This window comes from Lipophrys pholis, assembly GCF_963383615.2.
Source record: "Lipophrys pholis genome assembly, chromosome: 1".
NCBI classification, from domain to species: domain Eukaryota; kingdom Metazoa; phylum Chordata; class Actinopteri; order Blenniiformes; family Blenniidae; genus Lipophrys; species Lipophrys pholis.
In genome coordinates, this window is record NC_137635.1 from 6,961,151 (window position 1) to 6,978,530 (window position 17,380).

The window sequence follows — 17,380 nt, forward strand, 5'->3', positions numbered from 1 at the left end:
CTGGGTAGTAAGTAAATGCAGTTTCACTTATTTTTTAGACATAAACAAATGTTAAAGCTTTTAAATCAGGAGGGTTAAACACATGTCAGCCCAGTTACAGCTTGACTGGATGGTAAAGTTCCAGAGCCTCCTGGTTGGAATCACTGCGATAGTAGAGGCTCTGCACATTCATCTCAAGGCCCAACTATACAGTCACTTCATTACATCAGATAAAACGTATAATAATCAGTGTTCACAGGAATAATAAGCAGACTGAATGTGAACAACTCCACACTGACAACACATCAGATTGAGAAAGAACAACTTACTTTTTTTCGTATGACAGAGAAAACCTTCAACGTCTCATCTTAAAGCAAATGAAATGCATGAAGGAACTACTTTTTACTTTTTTTTTAATTGAGTGAGGAATATTCCGTCAAATACCAGCTATGAACACTAGAGGGAGCCATTCACCATTAACTGTGTGTGGAGACAAACTTGATATCTAGTTCAGCCCAGTATCACCTGACCAGTAAATTAGTGCCTTAATAACCTTTAACCTTAAACTTTAAAGTTTGCCTCTGTTGGGATGTCGAGTAGAAGTTTGGAAAAAGACTGTTTTTGCAAAATGTTTCACAAAAAAATGTTTTCTAGTTGACAGTCACATGACGTTGTTATTGCGCATGTGCAGAAGAACTGCACGCGCAGTCGGAGCGTTTGTTTACAAAAAGTTGCAGAGCAGGGTTGTTGTGTAAACCGACACCAAAAATGCAACGAGTTTTAACTTGGAAATCGTTGCCGTGGAAACAGGCCTTTACGCTGACCCAGAGAAAACCCCGGCACCCTCAGAGGGAACTTGCAAACTGCACTCATAAGGACATTCTGTGAGTTTAGTGTCACACCATGGTGAGGCTTTCCTTTAATGATGCAACACTTTATGGAGAAAAGCTTTTAATCATTATTGGAAGATTAAAAACAAACAAAACCCTCCATTTTGTTCATTCGAAGCTGTAATTATTTGTGTCCCTCGACTAGTTTATTCATGTTTGCAGGTATTCGGTTGGGAAGCTTAGTAGCAGGTTTCACAAAAAGAGTGTTGATGAGTGTCACTGTCTGTCTCGTCTGCCTCGGCTCACCGGCTCTGACGGCTTTTAAGGAAATAGTTGTGGTTACTTGACACCACAATGAGGGATGGGGAACATATCAGGTTCACTGGATGAGAAGAAAAGAATGAACGAGCTACATTTCTACACGCAACAACAGCAACAGCAAAAAAAAAAAGAAAAAAAGCCTCCGCTTGGTTCAGGGTTAATACGACGCTCCAATTAACTGCATACTTGCTGGTTGCTTCAGGCTTGATGTTCCTCCGTTTCAGCCTGTTAGGAGTCGACAGAGATGCAGTAAAGCCGTTAAAACTGGGAGGATTACAAGTCTGGAAAACTGGGGTTAAGAGGTGACGTTTCTACGCTCGTCTGTGTTTTAGTTGATGACTTAAAGACCTGCAGCATCACTGAGAACAGTTTTATTTCAGAATCACAGTCCAGCAAACAAAACAAACACCATGACGCGCCGCTCTAGTGCTTCACCCCTCCCCTCAGTGAGAGAACACACCAGGGTTCAAGTGTCCGGTAAAGTTCCCATGAACGCAGTTTGCGCTCCGTCAAATTAGTAAGAATGTAAATCTGTGCTATGATATTAAGATTAATGTTCAGAAAAAGAAGAGGGGTTCTGTGATAAGATCCTCGGGTGGATGTTTGGCGCTGGCCTCTGGTCCTGAGGCCTCCACAATGACATTCCTTCCTGGGTGTCGAGCGCCTTTGAAGATGTCCCAGATTCTTATATTAATGGCTTCCTCCTTGAAATGTGAGTCTGTTTGGCTGGCAGGGTCGTCGCCGAGTCTTTGTTGCTGCAGGAGCCGCCGTCAAACCTGCACCTACATTTCCTCTCCTGTTACCTGGCCTGTTCCCTCTCTGTGGCGCCCCGGGGGCCGGCTGTGGGAGTGATGAAGTCCCGGGTGATGACCTGGGCCTCGCCCAGCCGCCGGACGCAGTGCTGCACCACCCGCAAGACCTTCTGCAGCCGGCGGTCCAGCGCCAGCAGGTGAGGCTCCGTCAGGACGGGCCACAGAGCGTCGCCCTGCAGCGACTCCCTCATCACGTCGCTCAGCCGGAAGTCGGGGTTGGCCAGGAGCTGCAGCCGGAGCAGCGTGGAGCGCTTGATCCTGAGGAAGAGGAGGGCGGGATGAAGATCTGCTCTTCCACTAAGGGACTATTATTACTCTGTAAACGAGCAGTTTGAGGAACCTGAATCAGACTTACATGCAGCATTGAGACAGTGGCGACAGGATGGATGTCTCATCCCCAGAGTGTTTTCCAAACCTGAACACAAAACATCAGTGTTAAATGTGTTAAACGGCTGAAAGCGCCACGTCAGCTGAGCCGCTGTCTCACCCTCGGGCGTTGTCCAGGTGCAGCAGGAACCCTTCGTCCCCAAATCTGGTGAAAATCTCATAGTGGTGTCTGTCCATGTTACCTGGAACAAGAACCTTCTCTGAAGTGATTTTAAAAAGCCAAACGAAAAAGAATTTGTTTCTGTGAGTGAATACCTGTGAGAAAGTCAAAGATGGACATGTCTATGATGTTGAGGAGCCTGTTTCCAGAGTTATACGGGTACAGCTGCTTCACTGTGTCACAGAAGAAAGGATTCACCTCCCACCTTTAAGACACAGAGCAAATGTGTTCAGTTTAGAGTTTCTGTCTTTGATATAGAATATGCAGGACAGCAAATGTTGACAATCCTACTCCTCTCGCCCGGCGAAGGTATATGAGCGAGTCCAGGGGTTGGCGATGGAGACCCGGGGGGCGATGCTGAGGCCGGGCAGGTAGGCCGACAGCGAGCCCTCCAGCCGGTCAGGGCCGCCGCACACCGCGTACTCCGTCTTACAAACATACAGACACTTGGCGAAGAAGCAGGTGTTGTTTGCTGTATGGGAAGAAGAAAAGAGAAGTGAAGAGAAGAGTTCTGATTGGCTCTGCTGCTCCTGTCAGGTCTAATCACAAGCTGGAGAAACACCAGAAACTAAAAAAATTTAATAAAATCATTGAGAAGTTTAGGGTTGAGCAGATTTGTAAAGCTTTACACTGTTTTCATCACATTCACAGGGGAATGGAACCTGCAACCGTTTGATTGAGAGACGAACACTCTTAAACCGGGTCACAGCCGCCCGGTTGTCTTGACGCCTGGATAAACTCCAATCACCGAATCTAATCTGTCGGCAGGAGCCTTTATGTCTGGAAATGTTTGGCACTGAAAACTAGAAGGAAGAAAGGAGGATAATCTCTGGAATCAGACACATTCAGGCCATTTAGTCTGGTTTTATTGGAATAACTACTGCAGGATGAAATAAGTGACTACACTGAGAAACCTCTGAAACTTCCGCTGCCGCCGTCTGTGGCAACAGAGAATCAGTGGCCAACTAATTTGAGAGACTTGAGGAGAAATTTTATATAGAAACATGAAGGTGTTACCTGGTGAGGTGAAGAACACGGAGCGCAGGTCTTCATTGTGGGTCACCTGGAGGACTTCCTCTGTAATGTTGAGCAGCCTGCCGGCCACCGGCGGAACCCTCCGGAAGTCCAGGATCCTGAGAAAGACTTAAATAAATAAGTCATCGGTTTCGGAACCAACATTATATTCTCTTATGAAAATCAACATCTTATCTCTAAAACTTGCTTTCTCTGGCGGCTGCTGGAGTCGGACTGATTCCTATCAAAGATAGTTCCACCAGTGTTTTCAGAGACACTGTCTGGAGCTCACAACTCCATTCATGTCTGGTGAACTGGAATCAGAGTACAATCATGCTGCGCAGCAACCAGCTGCTTCTTTTTAACCACTTTAGTCTTTATTGATTTTTCAATTTTTTTTCCCCAAGACAAACGGAAAAAAACAGGACAGTAGATAGTTGAGGGTTAACTTAATCTACACATAAATAGGATATATTAAAAACAAAACAATAAAAATAGGGTAAATAAATAAATAATGCAAAGGAAAGAAAGAAAATAAAAGAGGGTAGTATCCGGTTGGGAGCTTCAATCTATTTTCTCAGTTCTTTTGTACAGTCTTCGTCTTCTTCGTTGATCAGTCTTTCAATTGTCTGTCGCTATCGAGGTTCCTGAAAGAAAAAAGGTCCATTTCTTCCACTTCTCTTCTTGTTGTGCTTCTTGTCGTCTTAGTCAGTATGTCAGTTTTTCCATTGTGTAGATTTCCTGTATTATGTCTGTCCATTGTTCCCTTGTCGGTGGATCCACTTTACCCCAGTTTCTTGTTATGGCTTTTTTTTGCAGCTATCAGTAAAAAATTTAACCAGATATCTATCCTGTGTGTATGTTGTTTTCCGTTAGTTTACCTAAATGCAGTATCATACAGCTCTTTGGAAGGTTGTATCCTAGTATATTTTGCATTGTTATACGTATAGTTGTCCAAAATGTCTGTATCTTCTGGCAACTCCAAAATATGTGTGTGTGGTCTGTGTTGACTCTCCCACATTCCCTCCAGGATGGCTGATTCATGTTTGAGTATTCACTTTTTGTCTTTGGTGTAATAAAGTATCTGCTTCTTAAAGTGCTGGCATTCCCCGACCCCTGACCACAAGCCAAGATGATAACGGCTGCTGGCCAGACGCACCGAACTCAAAACGACCGAGACGACATGTTCACGTCTGAAAGACGAAGGGATGATGACAGTTTGAGTGTAATTCAGTTTGAGCTGTTGATGAGGCGCTTGCTGTTTGCTGTGCGCTGAGGCGATGACTTATCACGGCGTCTTAATGATACTGTCTGGCTCTGAAGGCTTCAGGGTGAATCAGCTCAGCCACATGAGGAGGAGGTGTGTGTTCCCGTCTGAGTCCACACTCTGGTTTGTGCTGATCAGCCGGTCAGGAAAATCACGACTTGTGCAAAACTGCTGCAATCGTTTGCAAGAGTAACTTGGCTGAATGCCAGACTTCTTCATGTTTTATTTCATTACCTTTGCCAGTGAAAGTTGGCCGAGGTTATGTTTTCATCTGTTTCATCTGGTTTGTCTGTATGTACGATGATTTGTCATCATTAAGGTCCAATACATTAGATTTTGGGACATTAACGGCTAATAGTTTCAGAATAAATCACCCAAAACATGTGGAAAACTGTCCCATTCAAAGTGGATGAGAGAGGCGCCTCATGGAGATCAAAGGAGATCAGCGTTTGTTGCCATGGAGACACTCCATGCTCCTTGTTTCACACAGTGATGTAGCTACCTGACAGGCTAGTTATTATTGATATGCGCTAACAGCTAACATGCTGGTGATGCTAACTCGGTTCCGCAAATGTGGTGTTGGTGAAGGTCTGCGCTCTACCGAGTGTAGCTCTAGTTGTTACTATATCATCATCTATATAGTTTAGCACTAAAGCTTCTCTCACACTTTTTATTTGTCTTTATTAGACTGACAATAATGAAAATTATGAGGAAGACATCCAGATTGTTTCTAAAGCTCCCGGGGTTCAAAAACCACTGACTTTATATTTATCTCTGTTTTTTCCATCTGCATTCAGAGACGACCGAGTCGACAGCTGCCTGCTGTTTTGCTTCAAAATGCTTCAAGCTGAACGTTCTCATGTTGAATTGAAAACCACCATAATTTGTGAAAACGTCTGAAGCCAGTTTCATTTTGATCCGTTCGGTTGCATTGATGGCCAGCCTGCTGGTGACGCTGCCAGAAACTCTTTTACACGTTCCTGTGAAAATGATGTTCTACATGAAGACGTTTAAATCTGGACTTAACAGCTTTAAGAGGCCGCCTGACTCTTAATGGCATCGGTGTGAAAGTGTGAAACAACATGGTGATGACGACACCTGTCCAGGTGAAAAGCAGCGATTTCTGCGTTGTGTCGCTGGAAGTCAACAAAATAGAAGAAGTCCTCTGGAGTCTGGTCGTCTCTCTGCTGCCTGAGACACAAACACACAGGAAGTAATCAGCCAGAGAAATACTTCAACTTCGACGGATCGTCGACGAGCTGAAGGACAAATAGCATCAATATTTGAGTTAAAAATCTTCAGCTGTTAGAAACTCAACCTTCCTCACCTCATGGGTTTGAACATGACTTTAGCAAAGTTGCTCATTTTCAGAGCCAGTTTGAGGTGATGTCCGCTGGGTTTCACCACTGGAGAGAGAGAGAGAGAGAGAGAGAGGAGATTCTGATTCTAGTGACGCTGCTGATGCCACCTTACCCAGAAAACATTGAGATAAATCAGAGGCAGCTTGTCTGTGGAACCTTGAATGTGAAAATAAACAACCGAACTCTGCTGTATGACTTTTTAAATGATTTGTAGACGTCTGAACTGCACAGATATGGAGCTGGTGACTTTTAGATATATGATTCATTTACTAAAACTTTAGAAATTCTGCTGATTCAGTTTGTCTGTCTCCACTTCCACTTGATGTTTAGGTGAAAGGACGATGGATGTTCCTCTCGCCTTCACAGAATATCATGAAGTTTGTTGGTGTGTTTTGTGGTGTTCATTTAGAATAGAATAGAATAGAATAGAATAAAGATATTTTATTGTGTCATTTTGCTGCTGAAGAATCCAGGATCTGGTCATTTCACTCTGATCCACTCGCACTGCAGACTGAAGTGAAACACTGAGTAACTCAGAATCTGCAGTTTTCCTCTTAATGACATGTTAAAGTGGCTCATGACAGTTTTTATGTTTTTCCTCTGTATTGAATCTTTGATCTTTTTTTTTTAAATGTCATTTTCCCATTAAGGTAACACCTATCATTACTATCTTCAGCCCCTGAAGCTTTGCTCCCGTTTTACATCATGTGGACAGCGACGTTCCACTTCACATTGAGTTGGTGTTTATCGTCAGGTGACTGACTCAGGTTTTAATATTAAATCTACCGAGGTTAACCGCAGCCAGTTCCTGGCCTGTGATCAAGTAATGGGAGGTTGGTCACACAGCCGGGGCTGAGGATTACATCGCAGCAGTAATGCCAGGTGAACCAGATACCTGCTGAGCTTGGAGAAACTCTGGGCTGTTATTAGCTAAGACTCATAGAGGGGCTGAAAAAATGTCCTGGAGACAAATGAAAGGACCTCAAAGTGGCACAAAATGCTTCTGTGTCCCAATGAACAGCAGCGCCGCGTGGTCGGGACATAATGAGAGAATGTGACGAGGTTCCATTCAAGCAGAAGGGACTCGTTGTTTCTTTGCTTATTTGGTCTTGGTAATGTGTGATATTTGTGTCGCCTGAGGAGAAAACCCTCCGTACTGGGGTGTGAGACCAAGACATGCATTGCTGGGAGCAACCATGACATATAAAGTCATTGCTGTAGATAAGGAAACAGTAATGGTGTTCAGTGAGGTGAAGTTGGAGATGCCAGTGTGGGCGGAGCCTCCTGTGTAAACCATCAACCAGACGTCAAACATTCAATTAAAAGCTCAGCCTCTGAATGCAAACGGCTGCCCCAGAGCTGCTGTCCTCTCCAGGGAGACAAATCTGAAATTTTAGTGCCAAATGACTAAAAGTAAATCCTCACTATCACAGAGGCAGCAGTGTGTTTGTGTCTGACGGCTCTGCCAAGCAGAAAACAGAGGGTGGAAGGAAAGAGGGAACAAAGAGGTCAGTCAGAAATCAAGCTCCAGTTTTAACATGAAAGAAGCTGCACATAAAATATCACAAAACAAACCAGAAAGTAAATCACTGAAGACTTTGTGGTACGACTGGCGGCCTGCAGGCCTCTTGTAACCCCCGAACGTGCTGTTTGTGGTATTTAATTTTCACTGAATTATTAATAATGATTCTCATATACTCTTGTTGAAGGTGAATATTTGTGACCCCAATGACAATGAAAGTTTACAGCATGAAAATCTCAGTCGGAGATGCAGTGAGTTGATCGTACCTTGGCTGCAATCACAAGCTCCTTTAAGGGCTTTTTCATCTTGAGTGTAATCTGTAAGAGAACCAACTTGTCTATTAGAGAACTGGTCTCATATATAAAAACTACAAATGTCTGTTCTGACATGAGAACCATGATACTGTCAGTAAGCAAAGACAGACTCAGTATTTCAAAGTGAACGGAGTCAGATGGTTCACCTGCGCTGACGACTGTCATGTTCCGCATATCGTGGAGGAGCTGGAGAACGGCGGGGTCGTCCCGGGCGTACAAGGCGTAGCGGCTTATTCCCAGGTGGAACTTCAGCCAGCTGGCTTGTGGGTCGTAAGTCACTTCGTGTTCGGTCACGGTGATGTTGGACACAGCCGCCACCTCGCTGTACATCTTCATATGTCTGAGCAGTGAGATGGGACAGAAACACAGGTGGACTATAAGAAATGTCAATTTAAAGGCTCATATGATGATAAATTCACTTCCTAAAGGTTTTCCAGCAGTAAAAATTGTCCCCATACCTGGACTGACGCTCCAGAAGTGGAGACAGTCTGTCCTCTCTCTCCCTGGCTTGTTTCAGGTTTTAAAAATTGTGTTGCTCCAACTATCCAATCAGAAATCAAACCCTATATAGTGTCATCGGGGGTTTAGCCAGTCACAATCAAGGGAGGGCCTCCCTTTGACTCCTCCCACAATTAGGCAGCTCTGCTCTGGCACATGGCACCACGAGAGGAAATACTTCCTTCTCTTCCCAAGATGGGCATGTGTGGGCGGAGCCAGTCCAGCTCACACAGACACAGCAGATTCTGAATGCAGCTCCTATGATCCAATATTCAAATAGAGGAAAATCAAGGAGGAGCTAGAAACTTAGAATACTGAAGGTTTCTGGACCAACCAGACCAGGAGGAGGAGATGAAAATGGAATAATATGACTCCTTTCATATTAGAAATTTGTTGCCACGGTTTCATCCCGTATACTCTGCGCACAACAAAGAAAAACTTTAAAGTTTAAATTCAAAGGTTATTATGACTCTATTTTACTGGTCCGGCCCACTCAAGATGAAATTGGTCTATTTGTGGCCCCTGAGCTAAAATATGTTCGGCACCCCTCATTTAAGGGGAATAAAAATTTATTTCGTTTTAATTCGTTTATGTGACAAAACCACTCAGTTGAAGCATTCACACTAAAAGTGTAAGCAACGGGAGAGTAAATGTCCGAGCATCAGGCTAAAGAGAAAGATGAAACGGTCAAAAAGAAAGAAGTGTACCAAGGAAGTTATAGAAGCAATGAAAAAAACTAGAGCTGAACGCATCTTTTGTCATGAAAAAGCTACGAATAAAAGTTTGAAACCAGACTTCACACTGCGACTAACGGGACCAGTGACCACCGCAGGCGTCGTCTGCTTGTTGAGTTCACCTTTTAATCGAAAAAGAAAACCAGTGGCCTATCAGAATACAGGGCCATTTTTAGTGTGCGCCTTATTCTTTAAACGCTATGTTATTTCAACGCTTTAAAGTAGCTTACTAAGAGATTCTGGCTCGTGGTGAAGCTGAGCTGGAGAGTTGAAATGTACCAGCTCACAAGCCATAATAAAAAACTACTCAAAACAATTTTTACAGGCAGTATTTTATCCTGTGAGAACCGCAAATCTGGAGGTTCCGTCTGGCGCCAGAAACCTGTGGCATGGAGCTGCACTCAACAGGTTTTTATTAGAAACGTCAAGGAAATACAACACAGATATAATGTAATACACACACTTGGTTTTATTGCTTCTTTATTTGCCTCTTTTAACTCCTGTCACTCCTGGTTTAGTTCCTGACAGTGGAGTTACTCGTGTTTCTTAAAGGCCTTTTAAAAGCATTTATCACAAGCTTGAACTTTCCAATGCGATCCTTCTTCTCGCTCTCTCATTAAAGCAGCAGAAAGAATCATTTGAAACCAACAGAAAGCAGCGCGAGGGGCTCGACCTGACCACACCGGGTGGGTCACCCTCCTCCGCCGGCCGGGCAACATGATGGAGTGACGAGCTAAAAATAGGATCTTCCAGCTCGGTCACCCAGCGGCCTGAAGCGGCGGATCAGGAAACTGGATGGATGCTGAGCGGAGCGTGAAGAGGGCCAGAAGGAGGAAGCAGAGAAGTGATAATAACATGCAAGATATGCCGGGACAGCGTATTCACACGCAGCGACAACATATAGCCACTTCTAACTGTCAATCTGAGACTCTGGGTCAGAAGGTGTGTTTGTGGCAGCAGGACTCTTCTATTGTTTGTGCACCGAGGAGGGATCTAATGTTCATATTTCTTCTTCTTTTTTCCATCATAGGAGCCCAAAATCTTTATCTCCCTGTGGGAAACAGACAGACAGCCCCGAGAGCCAAGGCAGCTCCGGCTCCCAGAGATTAAGACGGAGCTTTAGCGGCCTTAAATCCTTGTTTACCTTCTGGAGAGCGTTCCAGCGGAGAGCGTTCAGAATGACATGTTTGTGAGGGTTTTTCTTCTCCCGTCCACTTTGTGACGCACTAGAATTGTCAACACGTCCTTCCACGTACATGTCTGTGGTTGTGTTTGTGCCGCCGCAGACAAAGTGGATTCGTGTGTGTGTGTGTGTGTGTGTGTGTGTGTGTGTGTGTGTGTGTGTGTGTGTGTGTGTGTGTGTGTGTGTGTGTGTGTGTGTGTGTGTGTGTGTGTGGCTCCAGAGGCCGTGGCCTTCGTGTCACTGCCCCTGCCCCTCGACAGTCAGGCTGCAACCGCCACAACCAACACGCTCAGATGAGTTCGCTGTGAGAAATTGCAGAATAAGACTATTATAAACCCAGAGGAGGAAAACAGCAGAAACTGACCTTTCCCAGTGTGACACCTTCTTCCTGTAGTACTCGATCAGCTGCTCTGCCTGCAGCAGCCTCTCCTCCGGCCTCAGCGCCGGCGTCTGGATGTTGTACAGAGGGTGAGTGAACAGCCGCCCCAGCTTCGAGCCTCCGTCGGTCGCCTCAGGCGTCACACCGCTTGGCGGTGCCGCCGTCCAGTTGGACAGCCTCGGCGTGGCGAGACCCCCATGCCCGGGGAGCGAGGCGTTGCTGAGGCCGCAGGAGCATGAGGGACCTGGTGACTGACCCACACCTCGCAGCTTGGGCAGGAGGATGAAGTAGAGGTCAGCGGAGAAGATGGCGGTGAGGGTCCCCGCCAGCAAGAGACGCTCTCTTCTCATCATTGGAATGGATGGAAAGTTATAACGGAGGAGAGAAAGTGGGCTGGTTAGGATTTCCTCCAGGGTGAGCGAGACATCACCTGCAGAGCCTCCAGTCCACCGGGCTCAGCTCCGTCCAAGTCTCTCTCTGTCTGCTCTCCTACTATGTTTTAGTTAGTTCCCTCCTCCCCCTCCTCTTCCTCCTCCTCCTACTCTTTCTCCTCCTCCTCCTCCTTCTTCTCCTCCTCCTCCTCCTCTCCTGGCAGTGACTGAAGGAGTTGAGCTGAGAGCGACCATGTGTTTGCGGCAGTCACTGACAGTTCGGCTGCTTCCAGAGACCTGCTGCTCTGACGGAGGGAGGGAGGGAGGGAGTGAGTGAGGGAGGGAGGGAGTGAGTGAGTGCACACGTGTTTATAGGCGAGGGAGAGTGTGTGTGGTTGTGTGTGTGTTTATGTGTGTGTGTTGGTCTGCTGGGCACTGTTGGTATCTACACAAGCATCAAATTACACGTCACCCGATGAAGAGGCTGTGTGGTCGAAGCTTGAAGTCCTTGATAAGCAGACAGAGTTGAACTGACTGTCATCACAGCAGATCTGAATGAAACGGGATTATCCACAGCAGCGCAGCGAATGTGTGTGTGTGTGTGTGTGTGTGAAAGTCCATTTCTCTCTATCGGCTGTCAGCCGTCCTGTGTGGTTCCAGGCGGGAAGGAAGATTGTAAAAGTGTAGAAATGTGCGCAGCTAGAAAGAGACTTGCCTTGACGTCCCTTCTTCAAGAAGAGTCTCCTTCCCTCTGCCATCTTCTTCCACTTTTCCTGATTAAATTCCCTCTCCCTCCCTCTCCCTCCCTCTCCTCCGTCCGACCCACAGCTCAGGGTCGTCGGCACTTCAAACTTTCACCCTCTCCTCTCATCTCTTCTACCCTGCTTCTCCTTCACTCACTCTGCCTGTTTCGCCACAGACCTCCACTACGTCTCGCTCCGGGCAAAAATTCCCAGCTGAACTCTGTTTCCTGCTGCCGTTCCCACATGAATCCCTCACTTCTCTGCCCGGCACGTCGATCTACAGAGAAACATGCTCAGAGAGGCGGGAAGAAAACATGTTTTCATACAGCTTCACATTCAAACACCTCCCCTCGTCCACAGGTCTATCTCTGCTTCGCTCCCCCTCCTTCTGGTTCCTGACAAAACATTCATGTTCAAGTTTCAGTTCGCCTGCAATTTCTACTTTAGAAACCCTGAGCAGCTTCATAGTGAAGCAATGAAAGTCTCACCGGCCATTTCCCAGCCTGCATCTGTACTGTTGTTGCTGTGGTATTTTGGAACATCTGTTGTCTGCTCGCTTGTGTGTGTGTGTGTGTGTGTGTGTGTGTGTGTGTGTGTGTGTGTGTGTGTGTGTGTGTGTGTGTGTGTGTGTGTGTGTGTGTGTGTGTGTGTGTGTGTGTGTGTGTGTGTGTGTGTGTGTGTGTGTGTGTGTGTGTGTGTGTGTGTGTACCTCTCCAGGGTGTTTTATGAAGAGACAACAGGCTGAGGGAAGCCAATGTTAGAAATTAGACGAAGGGAGATTTTTTGCGTCTTGGTTTTGTCTCCATACTCACATGTCAAAGGGATTGAACGTCTGTCATCTACAAGATTTTGACTTCTACAAAAGGACACTTATGTCAAAGAAAAGAAAAATTCCCAAATGCTTTAAGAAATTGAAAAAATGTGCCACTCTGTTTTTTCTTCAACTCCACAAAAATTATAATAAAAAACCTACAGTTTTGATTGTAAATGTAATCACTTAACCTCAAACTAACCGTGGTGATGGGTACACTCCAGATATGTCTGACAACACAGTCGGTGGAAATCACACGGCCGTGCTGCTTTACAGACTCTGTGTGTTCGTTCCAGCTGTGTCTGTTTGTATTTCACCCACAGAAACAAACTCGAGAAAGACTCGGAGACCGCCCTCTCCAGACCGGGTTCTTAAAATAAACCAGCTTTATAGGATGAGGAGGAATGCGAACGCAAATACGTCTCAAAATAAAGAAAACAGAGAAACGGGGCACCGAGCTCATGTCACCAATTTGTGCAATTCAGCAGAGCTGTGATGATTCGCACGAGGAGCTTCTGTTCGGTGGGCGGGATCACCGGGTTGCTCGTCCGTCTAGATGAGCGTCTGAACGACCCCGAAGTTTCACACCATGAAATGTCAACATATCTGCTGATCGGAGAAACTGAAGAAAGTCTGATCCTGGCTATTCCTAGTTTCACTTCAGGGGGAGATACTAATGACCGGGGGCTCTACCACAATATATTCAGATTCTATGAAGACAACTTGATTCATCCATTGTTGGTTTTCATCACTTCTACATGTTGTGCCTCCTGAGGTCAGTCATCGGGATGTATGGTGACCTCTAATGGTTTTAGCAATTATGACAAAAGCGTGTGAAAGCAGGACACGAGGAGAGACAGGATGGAACAAATCAGACACTGTTGTAATCAAAGGACAGCAACTTAATTTAATAACATCTCTTTCTTTATTTTACAAAGTAAAAATGTGTTGGCTACAACTATTATTAGGAGTCTCAAGCACCGATGATTCAATCAGACCGATTTCTTTGAAAGTCTGTCATTTCAACAGTAAAGTTGCATCATACTCAAACTGACGCACATTTTGTTCGACAGCCACAGAAAGAGAAGCGCTTCACACTAAAGAATGAACACAAGGCAGGACAGTAAAAACCAGTTTGACATGTTGGATTGGAAAAATGTACTTATCATATCTGTAACATCTGTGCTAAACATAACTATCTCACTGTGGTTGTTGTTTTAAAAAGTCAAACTACTCCTGCAGCAATGACATGGCATTAACAAAGCTCCCGGCTCACATTAATGTAAGGAATTCATGAAATATCTCACGACATTCGCAGAAGTTCGCAGTTCCTTTGCAAACATGTTGCTTTAATTTGGAATAAAACAAAAAATGATAATTTTTTTAAATGTTTGCAGAATAGTCTTGTATTCATGACAGACATTTGAAAGCCGTCAGTAAATCGTTCTCCATATCTGAAAATTAGATCGAGAGAGAAATGAACTTTCAGCGTCTCAGTCTGCTCCTTATCCAGCAGCTCAGGCTCGAAATAATATTTTTGTTTGGCCAAATTTAGCTTGAGGTCTGATGACAAAATGATTGCTGGACTGTGGAGGAACTCTGTTTATATGATGAAGAAGTCTCGATTGTCTTGGACAACTGTGGCATGACTCCGGCACGGCCACTGCAAGACGAGCGCCAAAAGAGAATTAATTCTATTTGGATAACGGTGCTTCGATGTCAAGTAATTGGAGAGAAACGGTAATTTAAAACTCGGTTCAAAACAAGTTTTCCTTGGGAGTGTGTGCAGCATTACAGTTACATTATATTACAATACATTTGAAATGTGTATTTTCCCACAATTTTCTCCGAATAGTTGGTAACTGTTGGATTTGAAACAATGAAAAACTACAAATACAGTACACGTGATGTGGAATTGAAATCTCCCTGAACACTAACATCTTCAAGCAGACACGTTCAATCCACAGTTCCAGGTCAGATTGAAAAAATGAAAGAAATGCAGAGCAACAATGTCCAAGCGTGAAAAAACTCACTTTCATTCCAGATGTGGTTTGTTGCTGACCTTTGAGCTGCCAGTCAAAAAACTCTCCGGCAGGGGCAACAACTTTAGAAGAAATCTGATATTAAAAAGGAGAAGAAGCAAGAAAAACCAAAGCAAGCCGACATGTTTTTTTTGTTTTTTTTCTAAGCAGGCATGAGCAACACCCTGCATGAGTGAGACGGATCAGTGGAAGATTTCCCAGCTTCCCTTCAGGCCCCTCGGTGGTTAGTCCACATGAACCGGCAGCTGCAGACCATAAATGCACAATGCGGCACCAAACAACCGTCGCAGAAAGTCAGGATGTGGAGAAGAAACAGGAAACTCTCCAAGAAGTTCAAGATCAAGACAAATCATGCAAGTTGAAATTCAAAAAGGAGAATCATGAAGGACCAGCAGGCACCAATCTGCAAAAAAATATAATAAATGGGTTCCCATCATATGTATCCTAAATAGAATAGAAGTATTCGCCTTTTTTTCTGGATTTTATTTCTCTTTCATTATCCGTTCCCATCAATCATGTTTCTTTGGACTCCAGTCTGACTGTGGCTCTGCAGCCCGACACGAGGAAGCGGAGTACGCCTTCACATTCCTCCAGCAGCGATCAGCCTGTTACAGCGACACCAGTGTTTTCATGCATGCCACTGTCCATAAAAAAAAACATTTGTAGGTGAAGTACTGGGGGGGGGGGAAAGAGTATTTATTGGAGAAATCTGAGGAAGTGAGTCACTCAAAGTGCTAGAAGCAGAACAGAAACTACTTTACAGTAGAAGCTACGACAGCAGCCAAGTTGTTCTGCAACAGAAACGTCGTGCTTTATCGACAAAAGTGAAAGTGGTGAAAAACACACACCGGGTTACTTTTCATGCACTTGTTTATGCAAACAAGCTACTTGTAACAGGAGACGTGTTTTAAGGATGAGTTCATTTGCAGATTTTCCACAAAACAAAGTGAATATGTTGGCCCCAAAACAATAATCTAATTGATAACGGACTTCTTTTTTTAAAGCATTCGAGCCAAGAGACGGTTAAATCATCAATGTACTCCATCAGAAATGTTCACTGCCAAACGGCTCAGGAAACGAGAACATCTCGTTCTAGCTCTGCTTTTTTATTTGTTACGTAACTAGTTTCAGTTTCTCATGATGTCCAGAATCAAAAGCACAACTTTGTGTTTTCCAGAAGAGAAAAACATGGAAAAGCTTCAAATGCTGCTAAAATCAGAATTTTATGTAGTATAAAGAATAATATATATAGGGTTACCTTCATCTTCAGCCTAAAGTTAGTTTATCATAAAAACCAAGTGTATAAACGCTCCAGCATGCTTTAAAAGAAACCTGGCAATGAAAAACCATCAACTGTTGGTTTACTTTTCACTTTCTGGCTGAAAACTGTCACAGCGATGACGTGGATGATGCCTTTGCTGGATTTGCAAGTTAACTGTTTATTTAGTTTGCTTCAGTTTTGTTTTTAATATTTACTCTCGAACATGTAAACTCCACACAAACCATGAACCACGGATATTCTCACTCTGCCCAGGTGAAAACATGAACGCATGAAGAAAAGCTCACCTGGACGACCTGCGAAGTCTGAGACAGGCAGTGGAGCCCATCAGCAAAGACCACTGTGGTCGATGTTCTGGTAGAGCTGCTGACTGGGAAATGTCTGCACACACACACTGACACACTCACTGACACACTCACTGACACACACTGACACACACACTGACAGACACAGACACTGACACACACAGACACACACACTGACACACAGACACACACACTGACACACACTGACACACACAGACAATGGATGGATGGAGACACGAGCATGAAGGAGGGAAACAAGAGAATTGAGATGAACAAGAAATGACAGTTTATCTCCAGTCGTTTGCCAGGTTCACCATGGGTAGCTCAGGTTGCTCCGGTTGCTGGGTTGCTCAGGTTTCTGGGGTTGCTGGGGTTGCTCGGGTTGCTTGTGGTCCGCTCCGCCGCTGTGTCGGGGGACGAAGCTGAAGCGTGTGACAGGAGAAAATGTTGAGCGAGCGACTGCGTCTGCCCGGGTGTGGTTGCAGGGAAATCACGGCTAATCGCTTATTTTGGCGACGTGTGAGGAACAGGCAGGGGGAAAAGTGTAGGAAATGTCTTGCAGATACTCTCTCTCTCACACACACAAAGCTTTTAGTATTCAAGCACTTTAAATACCTGGCGCGTGTCTCTGGACCTAACTTGTACCTAAATATTTTAGAGAAGAGCTCCAGACCGTCGAGGAGGAGAATGTGAGGAATGTTTTGCTTCTTCTCGTCATAACGAGTCGCAGAACCTGGTTAAATGAGCCTAAAGCTCATTCTGCCACGTGACATTAATATCTACGGAGTGTTTGTGCAGAACATTCACCTTGAGAGAAGCCTTTCTGCTGTGAGGTTTGATCCTGGTCACTGGGGTCAGGCACTTGACCTTTGACCTCCTCTGCGTTGTCTCCCAGGATGTTCGGCTTGTGTCACAAACAAAAGAGCAAACCACTTGTGGGCAAACACTGTTATTGACCTCCGGAGTCCCACTTCCCAGCTTGTTTTCAGGTTCTGCGATTCTCTCAATGTTTATGAAGAAGCTTGTTCTTGGACTTCATTCAAACTGTTTTATTGTTGTTGTTCTCTG

General features: G+C 44.9%; 1 protein-coding gene across 1 annotated transcript; it reads right to left on the minus strand.

The window, feature by feature from the left end:
* Nucleotides 1-880: 880 nt before the first annotated feature.
* Nucleotides 881-16,517, minus strand: fam20a (FAM20A golgi associated secretory pathway pseudokinase). Its single transcript, XM_080478195.1, has 12 exons — nucleotides 16,295-16,517; nucleotides 10,747-11,103; nucleotides 8,114-8,307; nucleotides 7,920-7,970; nucleotides 6,098-6,176; nucleotides 5,869-5,961; nucleotides 3,507-3,622; nucleotides 2,781-2,961; nucleotides 2,585-2,694; nucleotides 2,430-2,511; nucleotides 2,298-2,357; nucleotides 881-2,200 (listed from the first exon to the last, which is right to left on the minus strand). Exons 1-12 carry the CDS (start codon nucleotides 16,333-16,335, stop codon nucleotides 1,930-1,932), a joined length of 1,635 nt encoding a protein of 544 aa, XP_080334321.1. The 5' UTR covers nucleotides 16,336-16,517; the 3' UTR covers nucleotides 881-1,929.
* Between the last annotated feature and the right edge of the window lie 863 nt (nucleotides 16,518-17,380).